Source organism: Molothrus ater, chromosome 14, assembly GCF_012460135.2.
Source record: "Molothrus ater isolate BHLD 08-10-18 breed brown headed cowbird chromosome 14, BPBGC_Mater_1.1, whole genome shotgun sequence".
Lineage (NCBI taxonomy): Eukaryota > Metazoa > Chordata > Aves > Passeriformes > Icteridae > Molothrus > Molothrus ater.
In genome coordinates this window covers 13,583,733-13,597,759 of record NC_050491.2, presented here as the reverse complement: position 1 = coordinate 13,597,759, position 14,027 = coordinate 13,583,733, and the positions used below count along the sequence as shown (strand labels likewise).

At 47.4% G+C, this 14,027-nt stretch overlaps 1 protein-coding gene across 1 annotated transcript; it reads right to left on the bottom strand.

The window, feature by feature from the left end:
• Positions 1-1,280: 1,280 nt before the first annotated feature.
• Positions 1,281-9,176, bottom strand: LOC118698677 (G-protein coupled receptor 83-like). The gene is made up of 4 exons (XM_036402154.1): positions 8,346-9,176; positions 6,639-6,764; positions 4,905-5,038; positions 1,281-4,398 (listed from the first exon to the last, which is right to left on the bottom strand). The coding sequence occupies exons 1-4, from the start codon at positions 8,721-8,723 to the stop codon at positions 3,774-3,776; spliced, it is 1,263 nt and encodes a 420-aa protein (XP_036258047.1). The 5' UTR covers positions 8,724-9,176; the 3' UTR covers positions 1,281-3,773.
• Between the last annotated feature and the right edge of the window lie 4,851 nt (positions 9,177-14,027).

Here is a 14,027-nt window from a genome sequence, read left to right as displayed (position 1 = left end):
GAGTATCAGCTCAGGTGACCCCTCTGGTGTGTTCAACACTGTGTTTTGGGGGGTAGAGCACCCTATGAGAAGACTCTCAGATGTCTTCTTACCACAGTTAAAGCCAAAGAGAGAGGAACCCTCCATGGAGGGATGTCTCTCCCATTCCTCTGACTTACACATTCCTATTCCTGCATCTCCCTGTTTTTCAAACTAAAGTCATTTGGTCTGGATTTGGAGGGTGCCAGAGTGCTTTGGGCAATGCTGAAGTGAACCCATCTAACAGCTTTCATTTTAATCACTCAGAAGTGACTCAAAAAGGCTGTGAGCCCTCTGTGGGCTGCACAAGCTCATCAGGGCTGGTTAAATGATTCACAGTGTAGGTTCATTATTCTGCTTGGGAAGTTTCTTCAAAAGAAGAGATAAGAAACAGCTCTTCAGAGAGGGCAATAAAAATAGTCTCTTCTTTTGGTGCAATCACCCGATTTTAACACTTTGAATGCTAAAGGGTTATTTTGATGTAGCTGCAGGGCTCTGCATTTGGCATATTGCTGGTTTTCAGTAGATGTATAGCTGGAAACCGATGCATCATCTTTGGTGACCAGTTACCTGCCCCAGCTCTTGCTGCCCTACTTGCAGCTTTCTCAGTGAGCCTGAGGCTGGCACAGTCACAGCACACGTGTTGTTACTGAGCAGCCCCTTCCAAACAAATCTGAATTTGATGGTCAGTTTTCATGTGTGGCAGAGCTGTAGCAGACTTGCTGTGCAGGGTTCCTGCCCTCTTTGCTTGCATTCATTGAGGTAGAGCACGAGCTCCCCAGCAAGGGGAGGGGAGTGTCCTGGGGATGGCTGAGCATCCCAGCAGGAGAAATGCACAAGGAATTGATCAGGCTGTGCTTCTCTTCATGGAAGTGTTTATTGGAGAGTAACAATTAAATTCAAGGAGATCTCAAAGTATCCCATGCTCCTGCCTGTACCAACGTGCCAGGCAAAAAGTGCTGCTGGGACCAGCCATAGACTGCCTGAGCTGCAGGGAAGCACATGGCAATGAAACAGCATTTGCAGTCAGGGCACATCCATGGCTGACTCCTCACCTGGGTAACCACAGCACTTCTTTGTGCAAAGGACTTTTCATGCTGAAAGAAGTCAAGACACGTGGAGACAAAAGTTTTGGTCATGTCTTTATGTCTGCCACAAGCAGCAGTCTTGGCTTTTTTGCTAATCCTCTTGTAAGAGGGAATATCATCTCCTTTTCATGACTTGAAAGTTGCACAAAACCCAGAGGAGAGCGAGGGTGCTGAACCAGTATTTTATTTGACTGTTAGGCCCCAAAGAACATTGGTGGATCAAATCTTACTCTATTACAACCACACAGATATTTTAACAGAGTGTGTATTAAAGCAAGAGCATCCGGTGGGAGGTTGTGTGTAGTCAGAAGGAGGTTTGCCAGACTTTTACAGAAACAATCACCTCAAAGAAATGATGTTTTTTAAGGCAGCTCAACACTGCCAGACTGCAAACTCCTAATGAGGAAAGCACTGCTGTGCAAGGATCAGCATGGGATGGATGTGCTCTGAGGAAACAATGTCAGCTTTTCATCTGGGAGCAAACTGTCCCTTGGAGAGCTGTTGCCAGGTGAGGGATGATGTTGCCAGGTGAGGGATGATGTCTCCCTGCTGCCAAGGGCAGATGGGCAGCCTGTGGCTTTGACCTTGGCCTGCACCATCCGTCCATCCACACAAGGCTGAGGGATGCTGAGCCAGCATGCTGTCCTGCTGAAGGATGGGGGGGCAAGAACAGACTCTGATTTATTCAGCCCAGAGTAAGGAGTTTGACAGTTCTCTGGGAGTGGGTGGGGATATACATGCAAGCTGCGTTATTTATTCTCATTGATTTTTTTCCTATGTAAAGAGAAGAGCATTTGAATAAGTTTTACTAAGTTACAGTCACAATGTTTATTTGCATTTGTGATTGGTTTGTTTTTTTAAGAAGAGACATCTTGTTTATAGAAACCTCCAGACAGTAATAGTAGGGAAATGCCATTTGCAGTGTCATGGATTCCCAGTTTTCCAGACAGTAAAACACCCAGTTAGGAGTGATGTCTGGTTAATGCTGTAATTTACTTGTAACACAGAATTAAAGGTTTTGGTACTCCCTCTGTGGTGCCAGCTCCAGCAGGACTCCGCTCCAGTGGAACCAAATCAAAGGTTCACCTGGTCAGAGCCAATACTTGAGCCCTGGGTATTTGCTCTTTGAGGAGATGTTTCTAATTCCATTTCCTCCCCATAGCAAATCCTCTGCAAAGTAATTCCTGCAGATGTGAAGGAAAAGAGATCATTGTGCCTCAGATGGGAGCCCAGACCTGAAGCCTTGGTACTGTCAATGCCACTGGGATTTGCAGTGTCCCAAGCCAGGTCCCTGTCCCAGCTGTAGTTGTCCTCGTCCTTCCCACAATAACTTAGGAAAAAGCAAGATTACTGTTACTCTTACTCCTTCCTCCCCTTCACAGTTTCTTTTTGAAATACAAATACATTCTCAGGTCACATATTTTTGTACCCATCAAAGCATCTTGATTTCCAAATTGAAACAGCCTTTCACACGGGCCTGCAGCTGTGACATACTGCCAGTCTGGGTGGAAATGCTCAGCTATAGAGGTGTAATTTAGAGTATTTTGCATGGGAAGACTGAAGCTCATTTCCTTTTCACTGTCTTTTGAAGCTCAACCCTTTACCAACAAAAGGGATAAGCCAGTGCAGAATGGACACAAAGAAACTGGTTATTCTTTCTGAGAAAGAGGAGAACACAACTTTGGTGGCTTTTCATAGCCATAGGCTGAAGCTGGCCATGTGCTGTCATCTCTTTCTAGTGACCCAAACCCAGCTCTGAAATGTGGTGGCTGGCTCCACTGTGAGCCCCCAGAGCAGCAGCTGCTGGTGCCAGCTGTCAGGCACACACATCCCCAGGAATCCCAGCTATCTCTTGAATTCCAGAGACACTGTTTGGACCAGGACCATCACTGGTGTGCCCTGCCACCAGCAATGTAGCTGCAACACAAGGATCCGTGCTTGAGGTGAATGCTGTGGCACATTGTCAGATGCTCAGTTTAACTGAGCAGGGAATACATGACACTTTACCTGTTACAGGTTAAACTTCTTCCATCTCCTGCCTTTTGGATTGAAAACCCACAGGTCTGGTTTGCTGGTTCCAGCTCAGACAAAGGCAGAACCCCCAATTCCATAGCTGCTTAAAGGTTGCTGCTGCCCACAGGATAACTACAGGACAGGGAGACAGGCTGACCCAGAGGGGAAGGGCTGCCAGGCTGGCAGGGGATCCACAAAGAACACAGTTCTTGAGGACTGGTAAAAAATAAAATATTATTGAAAGTGAAAATTATTTAGATTTTATGCCAAAGAAATGTCAATTCACAAAATTAAAGCCCTAACAGCTTTACATCAAGCCATAGTGTGTAGCTGGTGTGTGTATAACCAGTGTAGCTTCCCCATGTTTGCTTAGACCATGAAAGGCTTTGTGTGCTGTTAAATAATTCTTTTCATTTTTGCTGACTGTTCTAATGAAAAATTCACTCAACACCCCTCATTCTGGAGCCCACAAGTGGGCAATTCATCCCTAGAGAATTGTGATACCTGAGAGAACATGGTCCTGAATGACCCAGTCAAAGGTTGAAGTTTGCATGCTGTAGGTTGAGTTGATGGTCTCCAGAGCCCTTTCCCAACCCATTTTCCCCATGATTTTGCAATCCCTGTGTGATGCTGCCCAGCTGTCAGATGAAAGGTTCAGCTTTCTGCCACGATCGGCTGCACGCTGGAAATGTCCGTCCTTGCAGAGTTCCTCTGGGAGGGGGTCTGTGCCTTCTGGCACGTGCTGCTCCTTTTGCAGGGGCAGTTCTCAGGCTTGGCCCGGCGGAACAGGGGGGAGATGGGCTGCAGAGCATGGCCCTGAGCCGTGCTCCTGCGGCGGCACACGCACAGCAGGCAGCGCAGCTCCGCGCGGAAGCTCTCGTTCAGCCAGCAGTAGATGAAGGGGTTGTAGCAGGTGCTGCTCATGGCGAACCAGTGGAAAGCAAAGTACAGAGCGTTGCTGCTGTGGATGGCCCTGCAGGAGATCAGCACCACGTAGCAGTTCAGGGGGAACCAGCACACGGCAAACACAACCACCACCACCATCAGCATCTTCAGCGTCATCTTCTTCTTCCTCTGGTGGGCATAGTATTGCTCCATGGTGAGGTCCCCGATGGCGTTCCTCAGCCAGAGCTTTTTGGCCACTATGGTGTATGTGATGGAGATCACAAGCAAGGGCAGAACGTACAAGAGAACAAACGTAGTCAGGTCCAAGTACTTCCAGAAAAGATCAGCAGGAGGAGGGAAGCTGGGGAGGCAGACCATTCGGATGGTTCTGTTTCTGAAGATCAAAGAGAAAGAGCTCTCAGTTCCACTACCAGCTGCACATCTGAGGACAAACAGCCCAGACATTCAGACAAGTTTCAGTACAGGTCCAGGTAGCAGAACTCATTTGATGTCATAGGAAGGTGCCACTTTCAATGGAAAATTTTACTCTAGGTTTGACCTTTGGCTCCAGTGAAGGTTATCTTAAACACATCCCCAGGAAAAGAAAGAAATCATCCATATTGGCATCTGTATCCTCTGCTGACAAGGAGGCTTTCTCCCCTGTGCCTGCCCCAAATTACATGGTTGAACCTCTGAGCCCAAAACAACTAATGAACCAACCTGGAAACAATTCCATCAATTGTCATTGTCCCTTTGTGACAGACACAGCGCCCATGTGAAGGGAACTAAAACTTCTCTGTTTCACCACCCTTTCTGCTCTAATATCATGGATGGAGGGGTGTGGCCTTGGCTCTGGGGCTTTACAAATATCATGCAACGAAAAATATGTAAATGTCTTACCCAATATAAAACTTTGTCAGAGTCTGATAAATGGCGTGGGGCAGTGAGAAGCAGCTGGCCATAACCCAGATGATGATGATGCAAATCCCTCCTTTCACCATGGACATGCGTGGCTTGAGAGGGTGCATGATCACCTGCAGAGAACAACAGCTCCTGAGGATTTACAGCGTCTCGGTCACTCTTTAAGCCCCATGTTGCATGTGACATGCAGCATCAGCTCCACATCTCCACATCTCTCCACAGCAGAGAGACTCACTTTACAGGACTTCAGGGAGCACAAGGGCTGGGAAATGCATGAAGTTGTGTGTGTATTGGATGTTACTGCTGGCCCAGAGCCTGAGCAGAGAAACACATTCTGTATGACCCATCAGCAGGATGCCAGAGACCACGGTAGTGAGCTCTCTCTTGAGCTATAAGCACTGTGGAGGATTACCTTAGGCAATGAAACAGTAATTAAAAATAGACCTATCATGCCATCCAGATGATCTCTTGGCTGATGAGGTCTTCGGTATTTTATGCATGTCATTTCTAGTCCCATTATAAATACCTACTTAATCAAGTTGTACAGCTCCCCCAGAGTATCTGTCTGCTGTGGTATTTCTCAGGATTAGCAATATTTATAGAGGCAAGTGTTGGTTTCTCTTTAGTCCAGGACATCTTCTCACTTCTGTCTTTATCTCCTTGGGCCATACTAGTTCATTCCAGCCCTGAGGAACCTCCTCCACTGAATTAAAGGGCATGTATTTTTTGCCCTTAATTAAGCAAACACTTCTTGATACCTAGCCATGCCTTGCCATCAACTTAGAATATACTGATTAAAATAAATCATTGTCAAAGTGCTTTGATTTCAGGAGCTGTAATATTGCACATGAAATGGGCAGACTGTCAAACTCTTGGTGGTAAAAAGGACAGAAGCGGCTGATTTATGGTTCAGCAGTCCCCGTGATTCTCTGACACCAGGTGGAGCCAGTTCCTGGTTTGAAGTTCATCCAGCCTCGGCATTTATCACCTGAAGTTGCTTTTCTGTAGCAACTGTTTCAGTGATTCCAGGACTGCAAGAAATCCAATCTGCCTGAGAGCTCACCTTGCTGGATCTGGCCTCCCAGCACTCAGCACTCATCAGCTAAAGAACAAATTACAAACTCTGTTTCACTTAAGGAAACCCTTCAGTCTGTACTGATTGCTTGACTTGAAAGGTTTTCCTGGCTGGGAAGTATCACAGGGCAGGAGGAGGAGAGAATTTCTGACCTTGAACTGGATGAGTTAACATAGTTACATACTGTTTCCAGCCTAAGGCAAGGAATGAGGCAAGCGTCGGAACAGACAGACTCTCATAAATCTGTGTGCAGAGATCGTGTGGGCTGGCTGATGTTTGAATTCAGCACTCATTCCCTGTGCTCTGAGGCAGGGCTGAGGAGGCCAGGGAGCCCATGAGCCCAATGGCTCAGGCAGAGCAGGGCTGGACCAGGCTGTCTGGCACTGATCTCCCGAGCTTTTCAGTACCTCCAAGAACAGAGACTCCCACAAACCACAACCTCTCTGGACAGCCCATTGCAGTATTTCTTCACCCTCACTGTAAAAAACATGGGTGGTTTGTCCACAGCTGGAGTTCTCCCCTCTGTTCCCTGAGTCTCAAAACAGTGCAGGTTTCAGGTACTGGGATTTGGGGAGGAAACAAATATGTATTTAGCACATTATTTTCTAGCAAGCACAGGAGTGGTGTCTTCAACATACCTGGTGCCGGTCCAGTGCGATGGCAGCGAGGGTGAGCACAGACACGTGGACAGAGCAGTACTGAACAAAGCGGCTGATGTGACACATCAGCTTTCCAAAAACCCAGGTGCTGCTCACAAACCTCACCTGGAGAACAGACAACATCAGACTAAGAGGAGCAGTACCCGAAGAGAAGCAAATTGGCTTCCCAGGTGCTTTAATACAGCTTGCTGAGGCTTTGGAGGTGCTTTATTCTCATTTTTTCCCAGAGAAAGAGTGACTGTGCAAGAGGGTCTCAAAGTGAGGTGAGACTTACTGCACTGTGCAAACCAATGGCTTGAGCAGTGCTCTGTGCATGTTGTGTACATGTGTACACTTGTAATTTTACCATGGCCCTTCTGGAACACATGAAATCTTAGCTCTGAGGCTAAGGCTCTGCAGGGCACACTAGTTGCCTCCCAGAAAACATTATACCTTTGGATGCTGAAAGCTGCACAGTCTCCAAACTTAGTGAGAGAAATCCATGAAATCCATCTCACCTGTTCCCAGAGAGGTCTTACTGATGATGGCTTTTCTGCAGAGGAGAATGTGCCAAATTGCCTCCTTCCCTTGTTATTCCTGACTGTGTAATATTAATTACAAATTAATGTCACTCATTTTCCTGCAGATTAAGCTAATTTGAAATAAAGTATATTTACTACAAAGCATCTGTCCACAGAAAATTAGACTAGCTAATCTGTTTTCAATTAGTCTAATTAATTTCCCTGTAGGGGTGACTCTTGCAGCATTGACTGTCACTGAACTGGAGCAGTGTGCTGGATCTCTGGAGCTGGTGCAAAGCTCGTTCCTGAGAGAGCTGATAGAAATTTAATTACACGTGCCCAGTGTGTGGCTGTTTGTGTGTGAACACACAAGAGGGCACCAGGCTCTCCCTGAACAAATTATAGGATGCAAATCCCATCAGAGCAAGGCAGGGAAGTCCCACCAAAGAAACAGCATCAGTTTAAGAAAGGGTGAATTCCAATAACTAATTCAAAACCTGCTTTTGGAAGGCTGAAGAGCGCTCTGGGCAGGGATGAAGCAGGAGGATTTTGAACAGGAGTGCTGGGTTAAATCCAGGAGCAGAGTCCTGTGTACATGGCATGTATAGTCTGTGACAGTGGGGCAAGAAATTAATCTTTCCTTTTTCCCACCTCATTCATTTAATAGTATTTTATATCATATATATTTCTAGTCTCTGAAAATAAAAAAGGACCATTAACGCCAGGAAGCACCGTCTGTAGTGGCCGAGGGAGGGACATGCCACCGACACTGTTCAGTGCAGCCTGAGCACTTCCCTGAGATGTTGCACAAGGACTGACCTGGTTCATGTTGTTTCCATAGGAAACCAGCCATTAGCTGGATTTTCTCGTGTCAAACTTGTCCCCACTTCCTTCCCCATCTACAGGCAAAAAGGGCTCCCAGACCTGTGCCTTGCCCAGGCAGAGGGGGAAGCCGCAGCAGAGGGACCCCTGCAATGGATTGTGAGGAGGGGGTGTGAGCCCCCAGCTCCACTTGCTCAGGAGGTGTTTGGGATGGGGGCCATGACTGCACCCTCTCCAGGAGGCAAAAGGGGTAGGGGGGGCAAAAGAAAGTCTGGATCCCAGCCTGGTCCCAGCCCTTCAATCCCAGTGCTCACAGCTGACAGGCACACACAGACACCGGCAGGCACGGCTGGACGGGGCTCACCAGTGTGAAGGGGGTGTTCAGGGTGGTGATCATCACATCAGCAACAGCCAGGTTTACGATGAAGAGGTTGGTGGCAGAGTGCATCCTCTTGTTCTTGATGACCACGTGGCACACCAGGATGTTGCCAAAGAGAGAGATGCAGATGATCACAGAGTAGGCGACGATCAGCAGCGCCTGCACTGTCCGGCTCTGGGACTCGCCCTCATACTTGGCTCCACTATCAAAGTCCCCCAGGTCCTCCAGGTTCAAGTCACTGTGGAAGAAGGACTGGTTAGGGAAGCCGTACAGTGCAGAGAAGAAGCTGGTGGTGTTGTGGTTCTCTGCTCTCCAGAAGGGCTTGGGCATGTACTGCAAGGGGAACCAGGTGTGCTGTCTCATGGCTGGGGCAGCAGAGCCCTGGTCCAGCCTCACTCGTCAGCGCCTTCTGCCAGCTCAGCTGCTAAAGCCAGTGGTTGCAGGAGGGAACACACACACTTGCCTTTTAAAAATCTGCCCCATGGTTGCGAGTTAGAGAAAAGGATTGATAAATGGGTCCTTCTGCCTGTGCTGGGGACACATCAGCTTCACCTCAGAGGCTCCCTGTCGGCTGTCCTTAAGTCCCATATGTCCCCCTCAGAGATGCTGATTCAGAGGCTGAAATATCAGAGATCCCCAAACACTTTCTCTCTGCACCAAGGAATAAATCTTAGTGAATAATTCCTTTTGGGCACTGTTCTTCTTCAATCTGCAACTTATCCTCGGAAATCTGCTGTACTGGTTCTCCACACAGTCCTTAATCCATCAGGTTTCCGTTTCCCAAGAGTTTTCAGAGCTTGGCAGAAACAAAAAATCAAGGGCTGCCTTTCGCTTTGCTATTCCCCCTCCAAGTATCTCTGACAACTCAGTGAAGCAGCGTTGTTCATCAGCAGAATGGTCCCTGTGTTCCCTGTGATATACACAGCTGCCAGATGACACACTGCACAGGAAGGAGCCAATGGCAGATCTCTTCCCAGTTTTTCCTGAGGTGTATCACAACCCACACGTGGGCAACAGCGCAGCCTGACATGTGCAGATCCAGAGAGCAGCAAAACACAGATGGAGGGTGGATGTGCTATGATCTCCCCTGTCTGCTCTCTGCTCTTCTCTGGACACCCAGCACAAGTGCTGCATGGGGGTGAAGCATCTTCACTACTTTGTGGCACCTCTCTTTCTCTTCATCCCAGAGTTTTAGCAGAGAACATCTGAGGCCCTTGTGCTTGGCCCCAGCCCCTTCCTGCTCTCATGTGGTGCAGAGGATAGAGTGACAAGTGAAATGCAATCTGACAGTAGGAGCAGCAGCCCTGCATGCACGGGGGGCACCCAGGATGGCCACTCTCTGCATCCTGGCTGGGCTGGGGTCTCTGCTGAGCCCCAGGGCACTCAGGCACCTCTGGCATCTCTGCAGCAGCCTGGCAGAGGCTGCAGGAATGCACAGGGCTCCATCCCTGGGCTCCTTTGCTGTATATGGCTCCAACAGGCCCCTTTGCCATTTCCCTGCCTTTTCCCTGCTGTGCATCAGGAGGGAGAGGGGGCACAGCAGCACTTGTGTTTTGTCCACTGCCACGAAAGCTGGAGTTCTCCCCTCTGCTCCCTGAGTCTCAAAACAGTGCAGGTTTCAGGTACTGGGATTTGAGGGGGAAACATGCACAAGCATGACCCCAACAGCAGTGAGATGTCCCAGGTGCCAGAGGAGGGTGACTCTCATCCCATATTCCTGCAGAACAGATTTATTCTCTTGCAGGTACAAACACTTCAGCAATCACATGCTGGTTTGCTGCAGTTATTATTCACTTGCAAACATTCTGAGCTGCTCAAAGCAGGCTTTGGGGCTCATCATGCATTGGTGCTGGCTCCTCTCAGGCAGACAGACAAAGCATAGGATAAATGCACTTTTGCCAAGCCACCCAGGTCATTGTGCCACCCTTTGTTTCTGTAGAAGATTTTTGACTTTCACATGTTGACACTACTTGAGACACAAATTATTGGAAATTTTCATTTTTTGTGAGATTATTTAGCATTCTCCTTGTTAATGCTCTTTTGAAAAGAAATGTCAGATTGCTGAAATGTCACTTGAGATGCATATCCACCTTCTGAACAGATCTAATGTGATCTAATGTAATCTCATCAGCAGATCAATGTTGATGAGGGCCAGAGAAATCAGAGCTGTACTATAAAAACTCAGATCCTTGGGAACATGAAAACACCAGATTTCAAACATTTTCACAGGACATTGCCATGGTCCGTTGCCTTTGCCCATGGAGGCCAAGGAGCTCTTGGGAACAAGTCCCTGAGCTCAGTGGGTTCATGGAATCTTTCCTGTACTTCCCTCCAAGGAGTTGTTCCTGCCTGACAGAGAGAAGTGAGATAATTCAGCAGTCACACTCATTGTACAGCATGTAAAAGCATCCAGGGTTGAGGCTGCTTGCACTTGCACCTGAATTTAAGCTTATTTTAAGGAAATGAATTCTAAAGACATGATTCATCTCCACTACTGGACAAAATTTAATGATGAGGCAAATCATAATAGCAGTGGAGATTTTCTCTGCTGGCTGTTACTATAGGCTCAGTGGGTACCTGCATTCAAATGCTTGTCCCTGTCTGCTCCCACGAAGATGTACAGAAAATGCTGTCATCACTGGAGTATTGAGCTCAAAAACTGAATAAAATTGTCCCCACAGGTCCCTGCAGATTGCTATGTTTCATATTTATGAGGTATGTAAAACCTTCACAAGAAGGCAGATGAGAAATCCTATGAACCTGAGGCCACTGCATTAAAACTTTTCCTAATGCAGATATTCCCATCATGTTCCAGCTGTGGATTTTTTGGTTTCTTGCCTTGGTCTTCTTCATCCATCCTTCCCTGAGCTCCACTCCTGATGCTGAGTGTGGGCTTCCCGTGTCATCAGGAAAGGAGGTGAGAGCTGCTGGAGATAAAGGGCCACTCTGCTTTGGGTCTGCACTCAGGACACCCAGAGTTGATGCCCAGAGCACCCACCAGGAGTGTCCAGCCCCGGAGAGAATCCCCTCTCCTGCCAGCTGGGAGCAGGGATCCTGGCAAAGCCTAAACCAAGGTCTGCTGGTGCAATAATCAGATTTCTGAGTTGAAAAAGAAAGTGTCTCTGCCTGCCATTCAGAGCTGAAAGCAGCTGGAAGCAGACAGGAAGTTTCAGTGCCTGAGCCTCATCCAAAGGGAGAAAATTCAACAGCTGAAATTGTCAAGTCCGAATGAGGAAAATTCAATTCAATGTGTTTGTTGCACCATGCAGCTTCTTGCAAGATTTCTCTGCCCTAGAGAGTTTCATAGTTTGCTCTTTTCTACGTGAAATAAAAGTTTGATAAATAACAGAAACAACAAGAGCTATAGAACAACCCCTGAAGTTTTATCTCACTCAAAAGGTGTGTTAGAAATAAAGGTCTGGACATTCCTTACATACCATGAATCTGCAACGTTTTCTCTTTTCATATTTGCTTTAATGCACTTGGGACACTGTATTCTTCTCCATTTGCAATGATTATTCCTGCTCTTGTGACTCAGAAAACGTGGGATGAACAGGCACAGGAATTTTACAGGACATTTCATGGACTTGATCATAATAAATAACCCACATTCGGTGATGACAGAGTGAATACCCCAGTAATACATTAAATAAAGCAGCTCCGTAATTCAGACAGGTGCTAACAATTCAAAACCACACTACACACGATGCCTTTCTGTGCAGGTGAGCCAGGGTTTGGCTCCGGGGAGGGAAAGATCTGCTCAGCTCACAGCAGCACAAGGGTCACCTGTGTGTTCCTCCATCCCACCCACATCAATCACTGTGTGCTCCCTCCTGATACATGAGAGCCATTTCAGCTATAATCCAGCTTTTACAAAACATTTTCACTTAATGAGGGCAGACTTTTGGGCAAAATCATAACATTTACCACTCCTAATGTGGTAAATTTACCAATCCCAATGGCTTTTGTTTTTTCCCTGAGAAAAATCCCTGTTTGGGGGAAAATGTGGAAGGAAGGCACTAGGCACAAACTGTCTCTGCCAGATACTGAATTACATCCCCTTGAAAGAAGATTTGAGCTTTTATTCTGAGAGTTTTCTTGGAGCAGTGTAATTGGATTCTCATGCTGCAGACAGACAGAGGGAACAAACAATGGAGGACACGTGTGGGATACCAGGGTGCTGATGCTTGACTTAGGAGCTGGAAATAACCTCTTCAAACACACTAGACCAGCCTTTCTGCAGTGAAGCCTGACATCTGAATTATTCACAGTGATCTGGAGCACTGGGGAGGAGCTGCATGGCCTTGGAGCCAACTGCTGCCCTGTACTGGACCATGTCCTTTCCTAGGGAGCAGCCTGGGTTAGCTGAGCGTCCCTCAGCTGGGGAGGAGGAGCTCCCCAGGGCCAGAGGAAGAGTCAGCTCTAGCACAAAACACTGTGCCTGACAGGTTTACCATGACTTCTCTACTGCAGCTACAATTGTTTCTAATTCCATGTGCCACACACCCAGAGAGGAGCAGCACACACAGCAAAGCACTTGAGGAGGGCAGAGGCAAGCTGTTCTCAGCTGAAAGGACAGAGTTCTAGTCTAAAACTTCAGTTCATTCCCTATGACTATCCAATGGCTGTGAAGTAAAGCCCAGGGAGTCTCTGTTGGCTCAGGACAGGCAATTTGACACGCACTAATGCAGAAGATTGGCCCTTGGCAAGGAAGGCTCAGCAGATCCAGAGGGGACAGGATGTACAGGGCAGCTGACGTGGCTGCTGTCACTCGTGGTCCCTCAGGAGACAGAAGTGAGCACTGCCACGTTCAGGTAATGTTGGGGTTTTTCACTTTCTAGAGGGTTCAATAACAGGAGAAAAAGCCAGGTGGGTTTTTCCAGAGCCAGCTGACACTGGCAAAGGGTGGGGAGTTGCTCCTGAAGCCTCGGTCAAGCCTTTTTTCTTTAGTTTGAAGCGAACTCCTCTGGAAGGAAAACTACTTTGAAGTTTTGAAAAATAACAAAAAAAAAAAAGAAGTCTGACTATATAGCAGCTACAAATGTTCAGACAGAAATCAAGAGCCAGGGTTCTTGAATAAGTGATGCAGAAGATAAAGCATGATTTGAAAGGAAACATTTCTGAAGACAGGGAGGCCATGAGCACTGAACATACAGTCCCAAAACTCATCCACGAGCAGCAGCTTTCTTTTTCAGAGAGTAACTGGAGAATAGGTGGTGTTCTGCAGGTTGTATTCTGAAAATGCTGTTTTTTCACTGAAAATCTGAATGAAAGCCAGGACATAAATGCCATCACCAGCCATCTGAAGTTTTAGCTATGGACAATATATTTTACTTCATTCAATTAAAAAAAAAAAAAATACTTTGCTATACTTCAGAAGCAAATACTTCTCTAAAATAATAAAATTTCCAACTTCAGTCTCTCAGCCCAGAGTTCAGTTGCTGAGTTTGGGGTCTTGGTACAGAGCTGGAGGAGGCAAATGCCTCCAGGGGACGTGGCCCTGTGCAGGGGTCCCTCCCTGAGGGCAGTGGTGCTCCATGACAGTGAGAAGCAGAAAATGGCCTTGTCTCAGATGTGGGGATGTTGGCTCTGGAAGCGGCTCACCCCTCACCCCCACCTGCCAGCACTCATCCACTCCACAGTGCCCTTCACATCCTTGCCAGTCTG